Raw genomic sequence first — 18,578 nt, forward strand, 5'->3', positions numbered from 1 at the left:
CGTTAAAAAAAATGGGTGCTGAATTTTTCTAAGCAGTATTTTAAGGCCCTATATTTGATATATGTATGAAGGAGTGCAGCAAGCTCAGATCCCCACACAAGTCTTCCTAAAAGGGCTTTGTACAATAGGCTCTTGAACTTTCTGCAAATCCAAATTATTCTTGCTGAATGCATGTTGCAGGAAAACAGCCAGTGCATTTCAGAGATAAAATCATGTGTCAAGAATAATCAGTCGACTCAGTGGAAAATGTTACCTCTGCTCTTTCCAAGTGGAAATTAAAACTGGCTTTTTAAGAGTCACTTTGTCTGCTGTACTGTGAAAAATAATGTTTAAAATAATAGATCAAACCAGCCTAGAATAATGACAGCGAGAGGCAAGCTGTGAAATCCAATAGTTTGGCTGCAAGGCTGCTCATTTATACATTAGCAGAAGTCCTAACCAAAAGCAAATTCAGAGGAGAGACAGAAAGGATTCAAAACACATACAGAATGCATCTTGCCTTAGGATCTGCCTTGCCATATGCGTCCCCCACGAGAGGTCAAACAGACATGATTGGGGATTTGAGTTATGTGGCTGTAGATATAGTCATCTATTGTTTTGAAGGAGTTGTGGTAATATTATACATGTATGAAAAGTGCTGAAATGGGGCTACATCACTGTTGTGGAGATACCTGATCAAGATCCTCTTCCCTCTGATAGTGCTGAAAGATTTTTGTGTTGGTATGCTTTGTCACAGGCCTTCTTTAACACGTTGCAGGTAGTTTTTTGGAAATGTTCTCATAACTATCAGATTTTACTTGTAATTCCATGTATTTGCTGCTTTTGCTGCTTGTTTTCTTCATCTGTTGTGCTTTCCAGACAAACACTTCTCAAGTGTTCCCAATTCTGACCCATCTCAGGCAAGGCACACCATTGTTCTTTTCATCCCACTTTGGATGTGTAGAGCTATGTTAAAAATGCACATTGCAGGTTGGTTTTGCCTGAAAATTGTCAGATCATTTTCTCAGGACAGTGTGCTTAGTTCTTGCCAGTCATTAACTGCTCTAGCACTTCTCGTCACATCTTGCAACTGGCCCATTGTTAACTCCATCTCTCTTACTTGCAGGAGCTTGTGGTACGCTTTCTGAAGCGAACTGCCAGTAATCTTCAGCAGTCCTTGAGGATGCTGCTCCCCAGCCGCCGTTCAGGACTAAATGATCGTCGTCGTGTCCTAGCTCACCTCCTGGGCGAATTCATAATCTGCTATAACAAGGTGACTATTAATTTCTTGACTCTTCTTCTGGTAGCTCTTCTGGTTTTTGTTCTCCTAAAGTATCTCCTACTGGCTGCTGCCATAGTCTAGACAGCAGGATCTTTTAAAGGCTCTGTTCCATAATTTAAGTGGTCTGTTTGCAGTTGTGCATCCAGTAATGATGGTTTGTTCAAACTGTCAGACAACAGAATTACTACATTATGTATGCAGTCCAATAATCATGTACATAAAAGTAAAATGAAGTGTTGAAGTGGAATTTTTGAACTGTCAGTTTGTTTTTTCTTAGGCATCTAATCGATTCTAAAGCTTTGTAGTGCCTCTTCCCATCACTCTCTGTTTTTATGATGCTTCTTTAGAGATATTTTATACAGAACACTGAAATATGAATTTTGCCATTTATTTGGTGTATTGAGGGACTACTATGTGTGATATGGGAATTTGCATGCTCAGTGATAAGGAGAAGTAGGTCCTAACTTAATAATTTCCACCTCTTTAGATGTAGAAGATGCTGTTCCTCATGTTAATGCTTGTTTCTCAAGAACATCTTCCTCTTTCCTCTGCCCCTTGCAATTTCTCTAGTACTGGAACAAGGGTAGTTTTAAATTCTGCTTTCAGTGTCTGCTGTGCACACAGGCCTCCAAGCTCCTATTCGTTAGCAAAGGATGTTCACTTACATTACCTTGTCGAGAGCTGACATCTGGTAACTTGATCTGTCAAAGCAAGGTTGGTATTGAACCAAGTCTGTTCCAGGGAGTGCCTTGTATGCCTAAAGCTTGCTGAATTACTGTGTTAGGAGTAACCACAAAACACTTGGGTGGCTCTGTGGTGAGCGAGGAATGCAGCTGCTTTGGATATCATTTCCACTCAAATAGTATTCAAACATCAGGATTTTCTGCTAACTCTTAAGTTCACAAAATAAAGCTGTGTAACTGGTAATGAATCAGTGCATAAACATCTTTTCTCAGTTAAAACAAGTGAGAACAGATCAGTTGAGGTTTTAGGACGTAAATGTTTAAGCCATTGAGAGACTCATATACTATGAGGTTTTTTGATCTCTGATTCCAACATATAGGCTTTTTTTACTGAGCTGTAACTTCAGATTTAGTGAGGGACTCCTACTATCCACTATGTATCTTCTGTAATAACATAGCAGATAAAAATAATACCTGCAGCAAACTAAGTAAAACAGATTTGTCCAGACTTTCACTTTATAGAAAGGGTAGAAACATGTCCCACAGTGGCTTTTTTTTTCTCCTTGAATTATCTTTCATGAGATGTCTGACTCTTATCCTGGGAATGCTCAGAGTGCCAGTAGGAAGCAATGAAGTGGAGGTCAGGTCTAGTCAAATAGAGCTTGTATGCACATATTAGTGTTTCAGACAGGCCTGTAGGGGTTTTTTATTAACAAAAAATGTTTGTATCAATAACAACCTCTGTGTCAAGTTCTACTGGTGTAAAATAGATCATTTATATCTGAGAGTAGGCTCCCATTCTCACACACAAAGGCTTTTATTCCAGTATATTTTAGTGTATGTACGCATATATGCCATGGGCTATACTGTTTCACTTGCTTTGCTTTTGCTAAAGCAGTATGGTTTTGGTATGTAGATGAGCCTTTGGCAATTTGCTTTGTGACAGGAGAAATTAACTCAAGAGGAGAATTCCTAGTTTACAGTGGGACGTGCTGGTGCCCTCAGCAGACCTCTCTAATTGAGTGTTTTTAATACAGTTTTTGTTCTCCTTTCTTCCTGAATATCTCCTTTTCAGACAGATGCTCAAAATAAAGTTATTTTGAGGGACTCTTGTGTTTGTGGCAGAAAGAGCAAAAGGGGACCTAATATTTGTAAAGAACTATTTTGATTTTATTTTTTTCCCCTCCATACTATGTTCTAGCGAAGGATATATTTGAAAGAGCAGCACATGTTTATGAATACTTGATCTCTAATAAGTTATGTCAGGTGGAGGCATATGCTTAGCGTGCTGTTTTTGAGGCTCTATATTTATTCATTTTGTTGCTCATAGTGAAATATTTATAATTTATCTCTTTGGAGTTGACACTCTCTTTTTCTTAGGTCTCATGGATTTGTGCTTTGTCTTCTGAGCTGTAGCTATTCCATGGAACATAAAGTAAGAGACACTCACTGATCCTGCTTATTAACAGGAAACAGAGCAGATGGCACAGAAACAATCAAAAAATAAACAGGAAGAGGAGGAAGGAGTGAATCCTGAAGGTTTTCAGAACTTTATTACCAGAGCAAGGTAGGAATGGATTTTATTCTATTTGATAGAGGATTTCCCAACCCTGAAGGTGATTGTGATTGTTCTGATCTGATTTATTTAATTGAGCTAAAACTCTCTAGATGCCTTTACTGACCACAGCATCTGTCCCTGCACTTGCTAGGTGACCGAAGAACTTGTCTTTCCTCTTTCCTCCCTTCTAACAACCAAATACTTGTAGAATGAGAGAAGGAGATACAATAGATGTTTTCACCACAAAGTAAATTCCCAAAGGATGGCAGTGGTAGCCCTGGTCAGTGTAAATTTCAAACTACTGCTGATAAGTTAATGGTCTTCTTTCCTGTGATTCTGGGACAAATGCAGCAGTGCTTTGGAAGGAGATTGAAACTTGAGCTACTGCTCAGATGGCCTTGAGCTGCTGTGGTTGAATTGTGGCTCTTGCTCTCAAGTTTCTACTCTCAGAAACAGATCTCATGCATGCTTGTCTCTCTTTAGGAACCCTTGAGTTGAGAAAGGAAGGGAGTTAGAATCCCTGTGTTTGTCCTAGCCTCTTGCTAAGGCAATTCAGTGGAAGCAGTTAGTTTCACAATGAAAAAGCAGCATTTTCTATCTGTGCATGCTCTGAATTTTATCCACCTTAAACTTACAAGAGTCTAGTAGGAAATGTGTTTTGAAAATAGGTAAATTATGGCCTGTAGCTTTCTATGAAAAACAAAAGTATTATAACTGTCTGACTATGGAGAGGTCTGAAATTGTTTGGTGAACCAGAGTTATGTCCTCAAACTCTGATTGTTGAGTACAAACCTGATTCCTTTTGACTCTTATTTAGCCCATATGACAAACCTGTTTGGGCATGGACCCTTGTTGATTTGTGAACATGTAGAGTTCACCTGCCTTTTTAATGCCTGTCTGCCTTCTCGGGGAAAGCTGACAGTTGCTGCTTTTTCATGATCATGTACGAAACTCTTTGTTCTTTTTCTCTGTTTGGATAGCACTCTTAGCGACAAATTAGAAGTGGGTGATAGGGCTCTTCAACTAAATTCAGGAAGCTTCACAGTCTCTTTTGATGCTACAGACTCATAAAAACAATGAGTTTTACATTTTGCTAATATAATTCATGGAGTCATTATGGCAACAGATCTAAGGCTCCAAGAAAAATCTCACTTTTCGCAGAGAGTTCTGTAAAAGAATGATACTCAAGATGTGTGAATCCCATATACAATGACATCTACTCCTGTCACTAGAAGGGCAGATTTCACAGGCGTACTCTCGCTTCTCTGACATCTCTGGCCACTAAATTGACAGTTATCTCCTAGGGCAGGTAATTTTTACTTTTTGCCAGAAATACTAAGAAATGGCTGTTTGGAGCAGAACTGCACACTCTCCTGTTTCCATGTTACTGGCTCTTATGCCATCATAGTCTGATGCATGGTCTAGACTGGGGCTAGAGATTTTTACTGGACCATCTGCCTGACTGATAAAGGACAGCAAAAGACAGTTTTCCAATGATCAGACAGTTTCTAGTGAGGATCTTTCTGCGTCTTACAGAAGTATCAGATGTGTTTGAACACTCTTCACACTACTTTATGCTGTGTTTAAAGCTTAATTGAATGAGCTAGTCATCTGGAGCTAGTCAAGGCATAGATTTCCACTTTTGAATGTTCTGCATTACAGTAAATGCAGCACTGAAGAAAATGGGTAATAAATGTTGCTACTTAATAATTGTCTCATTGACTCTAACTTTGATATCACATGGATAGCATTGTGTTTAGTAACACATATGCTATAACCATTGCTTCTAAACATCCTCAGTGCAATGTAGAAGTATATACTTACACTGGCCAATTCACCCAATCTTAAAGCACCTTTCCACCAACAACTTTTCATTCTTACATTTTCTGTTCACCTCTGTTCTTATTGGTCTGGGAGAAAAGGTGAATTCTGCAGCATGCCTTGAAGGTCCAAACTTGAGTGGGATCAGCTTTAGACATTGGTTTTACCAAAGCTTAGGCTAGCTAATACTAGTACAAGTGTGATATTCAAAGGATGTTTGGAAGGATGACTGCTGCTGTGCAAATTTGTGTTCCTGTGTTATGTTTTCTTGTAGTGTTACTGGCACTGTATTTCTGCTTTAGGTGTTTGCTCTACCAGGTATCCATTCACTAATGCAGACACAACACTGTAAAGCAAAAGGAAAGTATGGTAGTTATCAAAAGCTTGCATAAGCTCTAATATGAATGACCAAGTAACTGATATGACTTTGGGACAAATAGATGCTTAGGAGTTTGGGGCAGTTAAACTCTTGTCGTGGTTTAGGCCCACTGGGGAACAAAGACCACGATTAGCCTCGAGTCTCGAGTACCGAAGAGGCTGAGAAGTGCTCAAGGGCAGGGAGAGCTCAATTGCCGCTTAAGGTTCAGGACAAAACAGACCAGGCTACTCGGTTTGGGGAAGAAAACAGAAAATAATTTAACGCAACATCAACTAAAACATACCCCCCAAAACCCAACCAAGATAAAACAACACAGAGTAATACAACAGTGAAGAGTCCAACCAGCCTTTTTAAGAACACCTTCTTGCCACACCTCCCCTCTTCCCGGGCTCAGAGCCCTGATCCCGGAGTTTTTACCCTGTCCCTCCCTGAACGGTTCTGGGGGGCAGGCAGTGGGGGTTTCAGTTAGTCTGTTCCCAATAGCTTCTGCCGTTTGTCCCTCCTCAGGACGGGTGAACTCCACGCCAGTCCTCCCTGCAAGTCCGTGGGGTAACTCACACGCATGGCAGCCCTGCACGGGCTGCTCCGACGCGCACTTATCCCAAAGGCTGCAGCTCCTCTCTGCCTCTCGTGTGGGGCTGCTCTGCGGCACACAGGCTCTCCAGCACGGCCTGGGCCATGGCCGTCTCCCCACACAGTCCCTCGCCCGTCCGGGCTCACTCACATGGAGCTGCTGGTGGCTCTCAGTCCTGCCACGGATCTCCATAGGTTTCAGGGGCACAGCTGCATTCTCGCCACGGCTTGCAGAAGGGTCTCTGGTCTATTGCTTCTCCTTCCTTCCTCCTTCTCTGGCTGAAGGGTCCGCGTGGTCGCCTCCATCTTGTATCACTCTTACACCTCCTTCCAGCACTTCAAATTCCAGTCTCCTAAATAGTGATGGCAGAGGTGCCAGACTGGCCCAGCCGGGCTGGAGGTGGGTGTGAACCCAGGAGCCGGGGGAGAGTCCACAAGCTCTTTACTGGGTCTTCACTGCAACCCGCGCCCCCTGTTACTAAGCCAAAAGCTGCTCCTTGCTAAACCAGAACAACTCTCTTGTAAAGAAAATGATAAATGTATACAAGTTTTGTGAGATTCACAAAAATATTGACTGTTTTGTTTGTTTGTCCTTCAGTTTTGGCTGATTAGTAAGCTCTTCCATCCTCTTTCCTCTTCTTCCCTCACTACTGAATTGAAACTACAAGCAATTACTATAAACCAGAGGCTGAGCTGGTTTCTGTCTTGCACAAGATTAGCTGCTTTTTCTAGAGAGCACCTGAGGAATATCCACAAATTTATCTATGAACTGAATCTTTCTTCTTGAATTGATTTCTGCAAAAATGTGTTTGGAGTTTTCACTTGCTTGTTATTTATCCTGGGAAGGCTCCTGAATGCCTGGAATTTTCTACTGTGAGAGAAAATGGCATTTCAGTGGGAATCTCAGGTTTAAACAAGGCATGTTCCTTTCCTTCTGCTCTTACCCTGAAGAACTGAGCAAGTCATTAGCTTGTCTGGCCTCACTTTTTTTCCCCACTCCTCTCTTTGGTCTTGTTATCGTGTCTGTTTTTTGTTACATGGCACAGAAAAGCTTGGAATCCCCATTCATGTCCATTCATCTCTCCTTATTGCAGTGAAAGTGACCTGGAGGAAGTGCTCACATTTTACACACAGAAAAATAAGTCAGCGAGTGTCTTCCTAGGAACAAACTCCACAGGCACAAAACCCAGCAACACCAGTAAGCAGTCAGAGAAACAGCCTCAAGGTGGTAAGTGTTGCAGGCATTGAGTTGTTTTCCAGTCAAAGCCAGTTCAATTTCAGTCTGGAAAGAGAACAGCCTCTCTAGAATGTTATTAAGGTTTCTTGAGGCTGCTTAATTTTTGGTTTTTTTTAAATTATGCTGTATGTGAAGACTAGAGTAACTGCATCCCTGCTTTTTTTGCCTGAAGTGAAATGGAATGAGTCTGGTCTAGCATTTACAAGGAACTAGATATGGTGGCTCGAGGCTGAATGTGCAAACTGAAAGAACAGATTTTTCAAATAAATAGAGAATCCCAGAATCAAATTAAGGGATGAGAGAAATCAAGGCTTGTTAACTTATGCTGCCTATGGTGAGCGTACCCATGGACAAGCAGAATCTGTATATTTGAGCCTAATTAGATGTCCCATGGGAGGAAGCGCAGTGTTAGCCATACGTGTCCAGTAGTCTGTGTTACTGTGCATGACAGCACAATTGTCATCAATAGAATTGCGTGGTCTACAGTAAATATTAACAAGGAAGTCCATTGTAGCAAGGTTTGAATTCTGCAATCCGGTTCTAATGATATTGCTGGTTGCATTATTCTAACTCCTTGATTTTGTTATAGAGCATCCTGAAGTGGTGAAAAAAATAAAAGATGATCAGCCCAAAAGTTCAGTTCCAGATATGCCTGCAGAAGGAGCATTAACAGAATATAAACCCAAAGAAGTTAAGTCAACCTGTAAGTGAACTTACTTAAATCATCATTGAGAAAATAATAATGAATGCATGTGCTGTTAATGATGGAACTTTTGAGGTGAAACTGAGGGATTCAAACACCCAATTTTGTGGGAGATTCTGAAGGTTTTTCTTTTAAGCCCAAGAGAAGATACTGCAGAGTGAGCAGTCTGAAAGAGTTAGCTGCTCTTCTGAGGGCAAAGATCTAGATACAGCAAGCTTGGAAAGATGATATTTATGTAGAGCCTCTTCTTGTCTTTGCTGGTAGGTGAGGTCATTGTGGCTTCAGTGTGTCGGAGCAGAGACATCTTTGGTGTGTTGATAATATCAGAAGGACCTGAAAAGCATTTTTTTTCCATGTAGTACGCTCATTATCTTTGTGTAGTTCCAGGAGGAGCCACCTTCTCAAATACTGAAGTGAATTACCTTGGTGTGGCCCTCCTGCTGCTGCTTCCTCTGTTTCTGGTGCCACATTCCAGAGAAGTACCAGTTCCTGGATACCATCTCAGCCTGCAGTCTCTGAAAATTCACAGGTGCCTGGTCACCATTCATTGCTGGCTCCTCCAGTAGATTCTAAGCTGATTCAATCCTCAGCTCCACTGCCCTTCTCACAGAGAACATCTCCTGACAGCTCTTCTGTCTTCACAAAACCAGTGCCCAATGAGGCTTCTAGCCTTGCAGGGTTAGATTGTCATTCTGGTAGCTACACCATTGGTGCATTCTCAGTCACTTCAGAGAGCTGCTCAGATCTAGAGCCAAAGATTGTCCCAACCATCCTCTGCAAAAGCAAATGAACGTTCTGGAATGTGTAGTAGCCTTATAATTCAGTATGGAGACTTTATAATCTCTGTTCTGGAGTAAGTAGAAATTTTACATTTCCAGATTTATGAATCTCATTGAATGGTGCTAAATTTCTCGTGGGAAGGAGGAGTGCAGGAAGCAACCCTTGTTTGCTGAATGTACCCTTTTATTGAGCAGATTAACAGGGAATCATAGAATAATTAAGACTGGAAAAAAAAACTTAAGATTCATCAAGTACAACCATTAACCTAACAGTGCCAAGTCCACTGTGTCTGCATGTTTTTTTAAGTACCTCCATGGATGGTGTTATTCCATTTCCCTGAGCAGCCTGTTCCAATGCCTGACAACCCTTTCAGAGAATAAACTTCTCTTAACATCCAATCTAAACTTTCCCTGGCACAACTTGAGGCCCTTTTCTCTTGTTCTATCACTTGTTACCTAAGAGACTGACATAAACTTTGCTACAGCCTCCTTTCAGGTAGTTGCAGAGAGTTCAGTCTCAGCCTTGAACTTTGAACTCGGCCTTTGAACTTGTTAGAAAAGAGTTGGGAAATTAAATATTGTATGCTTTTGTTTGATTATATTACTGATCACTTGTTTGTCTTCAGTGACTTTAATGTTGGTTTGGTTAGCAGAAGTCCTGCCTCAGTCTATGTACTGTTCTTAGTTCTGTGTTTATCATATAGAGAAATCCTTTAACAAAACCCTCATAATTGTTGAATACTTAAAGGTGCCTAAAGACCTCCAAAAAAGAAAGATCTGAAGGAATCATTACTACATCTCATTCTCTCTTACCTTTCAGCACTGCTATATCCAAGAATATCTCATTTACCATGCTGGGGTAGAAGATAGTTGAGCAATGTAACTTTAATATTACATTGTGGGATATCTGAAAGATAGAAGAAACGGTAGGAATTTATGTATACAGACTGTAATGCATTAGGAAAGTTTTGGGATCCACACACAGACTAACAGCTGTGGTACTGATAGATAACTTTTCTTTTTTAATGATGGTAGACATTTGCTTTAGGTTGTATGTCAGGGTCATCACATGTTCACTAGTGTTACTCTAACACACACAAATTTTTAGCATTAAATAAATCTGACTTTCCAGCCACATAGCTTATTTAAAGGGATCTATTTGTGTTTAAGAAAAAGCCCCATAGACTTAACTTGGTTAACAGCAGCCAATATTCTCTGGAATTTTGTGTCATTAGATACGTTATGATCAAGAGCATACGGGTTTGGAATTGACAAAAAGATCATGCAGTCAATACCTGTTCTGAATAGATGGCTGTATTTTCCCTAGAGTCTGCAGAAAATGTCACACCTGTTTTTGCATCTCTGTTCAGTAGGTTTGTGCCATTGCAGTCCTAGCGGGCAGTGTGTCGGCTCGGCCAGGATGTACAAAAATGCAGAAGATACTTCGTCTCAGGGCAAACGTTACAGCCCCAGCTTGGTGGCAGCAGAACTGCAGCAGCTGGCAGAAAAGCAAGCAGCCTGTCGGTACTCCCCACCAAGCCTCATCAGTCTCCTTACACAGCAGGTATGTATACGAGAGAGCTGGAGTCCCTGTGACAACAGAAAAGTCTGTCACAGGCTTCTGTGTCAGCACTGGACTGGGCTCAGACATGCTGGAAGGGATAAATCTCATGAAAATTGATTTTTGTCATATTGTTCTGAAGTGTCTACAGCAACCAGAATTTAGATTTTCTGTGAGAACACAAGAATGTCGCTAAAGTCCTTTTATAGAAGAGAGCGAGACTGGGTAGAAGATGAGAAAATACGTTATAAAAAAACCAAACCCATGCTTGATCTTATTAAACAATAAAACCAAGACTTCTTAGCTTTATGCTTCCATGCAATTTACCTTCTCATCCCTCCAGTGTTTCATCACAGTGCTGGGAATGGAGGACTGCACAGAAGGGGTTCTGATGTAAATTCTATATTCCAATAACTTTGTAAAGATATAATGTAGTACTTACTAGCATGGAATATGATAATCCCTTTGCTAAACATGGTGGTACAGATTAAATCTACACTGGCTTTTGGTAGAATGCCACTTAGTTTCATATTTCTTTTTTAATTATGTCCTAAATGGCTAAACATGTATTCATTTTTTTTCTTTGGAATATTCTATAATTGTGTTCATCAAAGATTTTCAAGTTGAACCCATTAATCAGGCTGGCAACTGGAGTTTCTCCAGGATAGAAACTTTGCCTTGAACAGTTCAAATGTCTCTGCTTTGATGCTTTGATTTTGGAGGTGTTGTTTTAACAGTGATGTTTTGCTAAGTTTTCTGAGGCATGTTTAATAGCTAAAGTAGCTGCTGCTATTTGCTTGTTTTCACTTTTGAAATGTTTGGATTGCTTGGATTTTGAGTATCTGATTAAATGATTTGCAATGTCTTTTTCAAAAGGTGGAATGCAGTTGTAACTAGGAAGATTAATACATTTTTAGACCCTCCTACAACTATTTCAAGGTTTTTATTCAGTCTGGGCAGTTTCAAAACTAACACAAGCACTCTAGTCTTTGCAGATAGGTCTTGAACTTTAATGGATAAGTCACGAAAACAAGCACCTTCTTGTTGATGGACTCAGTAGAGAATGTGAGCACTGAATATAAACAGTGTTGTTAAGGCCTGATCTTGTGTCAGGCCAGACCATATTTAGAGAATTTGATCTCTTAAGGCCTGAAATGGTATGGAGAACATCAGGAGAAGCTTGTTTGTTTGTCCAGTAATATTCAGAGCTGTCATTCTGGTTCTGTTAATGAAATTCAGGAACTGCTGATTTGTTGAAATCTAAATATATCATGATGCCTCCTTGAGTAAAAATTAGTATCTAAAGAAATAATTGGGAAAAAATTGAAATGCATCTATTTCATTTCAGTCTTTTCAGAAAAGAACTTTAAAAAATACATTTGTATTTGTATCTCTCTAAATCACTCATTTCCAACTTAGCTCCAGCTGCTGTGGTTTCTTAGGTGTGTCTAGAGAACCCAAGTTGTCCTCTTGCTGCTGTCTTATGTATCCATTAGATGATTTTTGAACTCTTGTATTCCTACCATAGCTTGTTACTGCTAGGTAAATTAGGAAATAGAGAAGGGGGAATCCAGAGAGGAATTTAGAGATCTACGTGTGAAGAACTGTAGCTTCCTGAGCACAGGTGTGTTGAGTGACAAAGAGGTATGCTCTGGTAATTTTACATGGTGGAAGTTAACTCAAAAGTAGCTATGAAGTGCAGTGATAGCTCTGGAAATGTGTTGGTTGTGGTAAATGTGTCAGCATTGCTTTTTGCTTCTGAGTTCTCCCAAGATATTTTCCCACAGAAGAAATGGGAAGTGTGTAGCAGGAGAAGGAAGGTGCTAATTCCCTTCTGTGACAAGCAAACTGTTTCAGACTTCAGCTCCTACCAGACAATGTAGATTTTCTGAGTGACCTTAATACCTTTTCTGTTTGGCTACACACTGTTTGTACAGGCTTTGCTTCTGTAGTCAGTTACCAAAACAAGGTTTGGATTGTGTCTTAATAGTCTTCTGTCATCATGGAAAAGATCTGTGTAGAAATGGATTTACAGATCAATTAAAAGTTTAGATCTGAAGCTGTCAGACAATCAGTTTCTTTTCTGAGCCTACACACATTCAGTTCTAGACATCTGCTATCTACTGTGACTTTTCCAGGCCGTGTTTCTGGAATAGTCCCTTTGGAGAATCTGAACCTTTCTTAGTATGAAAATTTGGATGGTTTAGTTGAAGACAGTTTTGTCAATTTGATTCTTCAGTACTGAATTTATGGCACATAGTAATTTTGAATCTAGGACTATTATTTTAATCATACATGAAATGATGTTTTGGAAGGTTTGATGTAACTGTAAGGCTCAAAGGAACATTGCTAAAGCATACAGCTACTACTTGTACTTTTTTTTTTTCTTTTTGGGCACATTCTACTCTTCTGTCATCTAAGAGTCTTTCTGATTAATTATTTTACCCATCCTGTCTTTTAAAGCCTGACTTGCAATAGAATCATAGAATCCTAGAATGGTAGGGATTGAAAAGGATCTTTAAAGATCATCTAGTCCAAACCCACTGTTCAAGCAGGTCTACCTAGATCAGGTCACACAGGAACACATCCAGGCAGGTTTTGAAAACCTTCAGAGAAGGAGATTCCACACCCTCCCTGGGCAGCCTGTGCCAGGGCTCCCTCACCTGAACAGTAGGGAAGTTTTCTTTAAGTGGAACTTTTTGAGTTTCAGCTTTTCTCCATTACCCCCAGTTCTATCACTGAAAAAAGACTACAGAAAAAAGTGTTGCCCTCATCCTCTCGACATATACCTTTCAAATACTTGTAAGTATTAATGAGACCCACCCTCAGTCTCCTCTTCTCTAGACTAAACAGCCCCAGTTCCTGCAACCTTTCCTCATAAGGAAGATGCTCCAGTCCCCTGATCATCTTGGTGGCCCTGTGTTGGACTCTCCAAAGTTCACTGTCCCTCTTGAGCTGGGGAGCCCAGAGCTGGATAAGGACCAAGGGTTTTTGTTCTGTGGGGAAACAAGGTTGCCATGACAATGAAGGGTGACGAGATATCAGCATACAATAAGAGCATAGTATTATGGCAGCAAGTGTCTGTATAGGCAAAACTGGAGGAGCCAAGCAAGGGTTAGGCTTACTGTTGAGGGATCTGGAACCAGGACATCTGGTGTTGAGCCACTATGTGGGGATGTGGATTTGAAGCAGGTGGATTGAGTGAATAGAAGTGCAGGCATTACAGAATACACTATCAGTTTGCAAAGTGATTTGCAGAAGGGTAGATAAAAGTGAAGCTATTTGGGAGCACTGTATGGTTATAGATTTGAGCAGACAAGAATTTAGTCTGAACCGTAAGAGGCAGAAGAGATAAACATGTGTGAGTGGATTTAGTAAACAACTGCAGAGAAGTGAGAAACCAAAGACCATTGGTATAGGTTAAAAAGGGGAAATGGAATGGAAGTATTTGAAGATCCTGGGTTATGAAACCTTGGTGGCTTTGGGACAGGAGAAATAAGAGATTGAAAACCGAGAGATTAGAGATAGGACTTGTATGAGGGTGATTTAGTTAGACAGGGCATTGGTTTCCTAGGCATTTCCTGACAGGAGATTCTGAATTGTTATTTTCCTCCTTTTACTCTTTTGTTTAAGCTACTTGAAATATAATAGTCCCTTTAAAGTAAAAGCATTCTAATGTAAGTTGGCATGAAGATGATCCCTGGAAGAGAACATCACTTACTTAAGAAGTAATAAAAAATAGTACAATTGTTTTAAGTGCTACAGAAACTTGGAGTTAGTCTACCTTGTTGGAAAGTACCTGGCTGTTATGAAAGGGGTTTGATATTTAAATTTAATTATGTTTAATTACAGGATTAGGACTATTGATTTGGAGGGAGTGTGTGAAAAAGAGGCTTTTGAAAATAGTATTACTCCTGTGGACTGTGTTTCTTTTCCATATATATTGTATGTGAGAGTTGAATGCCTTTGTCTCTGCTTTGGATCTCTGTGCTGTGCCCAGCTGTGTCTTGGGATTGGGGGCAGTCTTGAATACATTACCTCCTTCCAAGAACAGCTGGGAAGCTTGTTTTCCACTCCCATTGTGATAAATGCTTGTACTAGTATGGCTCTCTGGGGTTCCCAGAGATGTAGCCTTAACAGTTGTGCTTGAAATGATGTTGCCATTCTGGTTCGAAGTCCACCTCCGTCCCTCTCCGATTTCTGCTGTTCTTCACTGCTTCCAACCCATGACCAAAGCACTTGTTTCATATTTTCTCTCTTACACTGTTGTATTCTACCCTCTGTAGTAAATCGGTTTCATTTATTAAGCCAACTGGCTGCCGAAATTATGATGTTCAAAGGGAAAATTCAAAGTGTTAAGTATCTGATGAGCTTTGAACAGGATTTTAAACTGTCATCTTAAGAAAACAAGATTTTTGATATTACATCAGCTTTATCTCTTGTCATCTCCATTCACATCTGAAACACCAGATGGCAACTTCAGTGATACTCATAAAGCAAACAGTTATTATAATAGAGGAGGTGGAGATGATGGGAAGGCAAAGCCTTACTAATATGGCAGTTTCATTTCCTATACACAATTGGTTTTCAGTCCTCACAGACTTTCTCACAAAGTCTGTGAGAACATTTTACCTTTCATTAATTTGTGTTTTTGAGAAATATTTGTCATTATAGTGCATACAATGACATCAGTTCTTCTTCGTGCTTTTGCAGCATGACGGAAACAAGGGTGCCTTCACAATGGTATACAATAGAAATATTGATCTAGAACCCATAAGAATCATTACTTAATCCCTTGCATCAATGCACGATGCAGGGGATTACTGCCCAGTTGCAGGAATGAGAGATAAAAGAAAAGAGGTGCAATGTTATTCTATCTTAGACTAGAAAAGGAACAGCTCTTTGAGTAAGTTCTCTAACTGTCTTTAATGGCAAGTGCAGGAAAAATATTGCCTTAAGAACACACTGGAGTATGTCAATATGAAGTTAGAATATGAAAGATAAATACTCAGTGTTACAAATTAATAAATACAGTGAAGCTACTGGGGAGAATCTTTATTGTTAAATACAGATGTTAACAATAAATGTTAGTTTTTACTTCCATTTAATTCCATTTTATTTACCTTACACCACAAATTTACAATGTTTCTGTGATTACATAAAATCTAATAATAAATCTGGTTTTGAGGTTATGACAAACAGTGAGAGTTATGTATTTCTATCCATAAGAGATCTTTCAAACACTGCCTGATTTTTACAGTACTTGCCATCTAACTATAGTACTCCACGGTACCCAAAAATAACAAGATGTTCCTCTAGTTAACTACGCAATATTTTTGGGAGCAAGCAATACAGAAATATCTATGGAAAATGCATGCTTTTGAGGATACTGGCATTAATCTGGTAAGTTCATGGCTGAGTCAGTTATTAAGGACGTATCTGAGCTCAAAAGGTCATAAGGAAACAGGAAAGAGAAAGCCAATTTCCTCAAGTTTTGAGTAAAATGATTCTGAAGATAGTATGTTCTGATTCATGAGAAATGTTTAAGTGCATGGCAGTGCAAGGCCCACAAGTTTCAGCTAAAATGAAGTTCAACATACCTGTTTGGACTGCTGCCTAGCCAGTGAGAATGCATGTGTTAATTTGCAGTGAATCAGCTTCTACTTTGGAACTAGCTGCGATGTGTGCTGATTTTTGCTTGACATAGGAGGAAAGATCTTGTAGTTTAGGTACCAGGCCTGTGAATGATGATTATTGGCCAGGGAGACAAGTGGGCATGTGACTGGAAACCACATTTCCTTAAATATGCTCTTGATTAATTTATTAACTCAGTGGAGATAGAGTCTAGGTCTGTAGAAACAAATTTTGGAGGATATGGGCAGTAGAGATATTAAATAATTTATTTTGCATTACTTTTCACTACAGTAGACAGGGAGATCCATTTCTCTCCTGGTAATGAAATTAAGCTACTAGGAGAGAAGATAGGCCAAAATCTTTTCATGAGACTTTTATGGCTGGATGGTGTACATTTAGGAGTTCAGAAACCAAAAGTGAAGTTACAAGGTTCCTTCTGAAAGGTGTGGTCAGCCTTAAAGCTGAGGACAAAAAGGCAACAAATGTGCTTATCTGTAACAGGGACCCTAAAGTTTCCTGTAAATTAAAGCAGTGAGTCTTCCTCCACTAGCAGATATATATTGAAGTAAAAAATGGAATTAAGATAAACAAAATTCAGTCCAAAAAAACCCACAAAACACCCAACCCATGTCTTAGAATTCTTTGAACTGAGCACATTAGCATCAAGTGGAACTGGTTCTTGTTTAAATTTCCAAAGAAGTTTTTGACAAGCTTTCAGCATGGACTGTTAAGCAAGCCAGGTGTTTGTAGGGTGAGAGGTAAAGTTTTGTTACAGATCAAAAACTGACAGAAAGCAAACAAAAGAATAACTAGCCAGTTTGCTACACAGCAAGTGGGTAACTGAAGATGCAGAACACAGAATGCACAAAGTGGAGTGTAAAATTAAAGATTTGAGAGGAGGAAGTTCATAATGACTGGCATATTCTTACCTAAGAATTAATATAAAAGCAAGTTAGTGCAAGGTAATATGGGGTGTGAATTTCCAGTAGATTAACTACTCTTTAGTGTTCTATGTAAACACAGGCTTGTGCAGCTCCTATTTATTACATGAGGTAATTTCTTGTTGCCTTCAGTATACTGTTAACTACAGGTGTCCAGATGTTCAATTACTGTAAAGTTATGTGCTGTAAATTTAAACATGAGCCTACCTCCTGGTAATTTGTCAGTAGGTCTGTATTCTTTTGTTTATTATTAGGAAAAAAAGCTAAGAGAACTTTAAACCCCTGTGTTATCTGGGCAAGATAATGGAAGATGGAGTTCACTGTTCACAAATAACTGATTACATGATGAGCAAGAATTGTATCCACTTAAAGTAATAAGCTTTGAATTAATCATTTAGGAAAAAAAAAAGATATTTGTTCTGGAAAGCTCAGTGGAGATACCTGTTGTAAGTCGAGCCATAAAGGCAACAACCAAAAATTATTAGCATATTTAAGGAACAGGATAGGAAATAGTTTGTAATTATGGAAGCATCAATTATGTGCCCTCCCTTGACATCCTGTTTTCAGTTCTGATTACCATTCCTAAAAGAATATACCTACCTTCTGAAACTTCCCACAAGAAGATAGCATTAAGGCAGAAAGTTTAACAGGTCATAGTTATCTCAAACAGAATAATGAGCATTTACAGATGATAGACCCCCTAGGTTTTAACATATAGAAATAACGAATTCATTTTCCTTATCAATAAGATATTTCAGTTAGATCCATGGAAACTTAAATTTCTTCCATCTTCTGAAACATATCAGTCAAGAGAATAAGTTTGCTGGGCCATTGCTCAGAACTGACCTTTTGTCTTTAATACTGAGGAATGTGTTATGCTGCTGCTTCCATATTTATGATCATTATACTGTAGTCAAGTTAAATATTTCCTTTATGATAATTGTGTTATTGAAACACTTGTGAGGAAATCGATGTCTGAAATGGATTAATTCAGAAATTGCCTAGCATAAGCCTAAAATAGTAATAGTACTATTGGAGAATAAAGGTAGATACATCAGTGGTGAGTTGGGAAATGAAGCCTGAAGGTAAGTAAGGCCTTTTCATTATATAGTGACTTCTTTGCCTTGCTTTGTGATATAGGGAACTTACTACTATGCTACTACCAGACAGCTGAACTGAGAGGTTTTGTCATCTGTACCTACTCTTAAGCCATTGGCCCTTTCATAATAGATGGATAAAGGCTGTGACTAAAATAATCCAGACATGTTTTCCCTCTGCTGTGTTCCTTACCAGGCATTAATCCTAAAGTCTTTATTTCACGTGTGTTTAGCATAAAATATTTCCATGTGCTTGTTTTGTGGGATTTTCTACAGAGAGGACATTAAAATGCACAGTATGTGTGTAGATCCAGAGCCAGGTGGCTGGATCTTGGAGATGTGTGTGTTTTT

At 39.4% G+C, this 18,578-nt stretch overlaps 1 protein-coding gene across 9 annotated transcripts in view; it reads left to right on the forward strand.

The window, feature by feature from the left end:
* TTLL5 (tubulin tyrosine ligase like 5) overlaps positions 1-18,578 on the forward strand; it is a 140,974-nt gene that overhangs the window by 56,562 nt on the left and 65,834 nt on the right. For 7 of the 9 annotated variants that reach the window (XR_009818935.1, XM_061998320.1, XM_061998322.1 and 4 more), the window contains 6 exons: positions 1,106-1,252; positions 1,868-1,975; positions 3,414-3,511; positions 7,370-7,503; positions 8,102-8,215; positions 10,365-10,558. Coding sequence is in view for 8 of the 9 variants with exons in the window: in XM_061998320.1 (XP_061854304.1) it covers positions 1,106-1,252; positions 1,868-1,975; positions 3,414-3,511; positions 7,370-7,503; positions 8,102-8,215; positions 10,365-10,558 (795 nt within the window). In the remaining variant the exon portion in view is untranslated. The remainder of the gene's footprint in view (positions 1-1,105; positions 1,253-1,867; positions 1,976-3,413; positions 3,512-7,369; positions 7,504-8,101; positions 8,216-10,364; positions 10,559-18,578) is intronic. The other 2 variants (XM_061998318.1, XM_061998321.1) reach the window with 2 other exon arrangements.

The sequence above is a fragment of the Colius striatus genome, chromosome 6, assembly GCF_028858725.1.
Source record: "Colius striatus isolate bColStr4 chromosome 6, bColStr4.1.hap1, whole genome shotgun sequence".
Classification (NCBI taxonomy): Eukaryota; Metazoa; Chordata; class Aves; order Coliiformes; family Coliidae; genus Colius; species Colius striatus.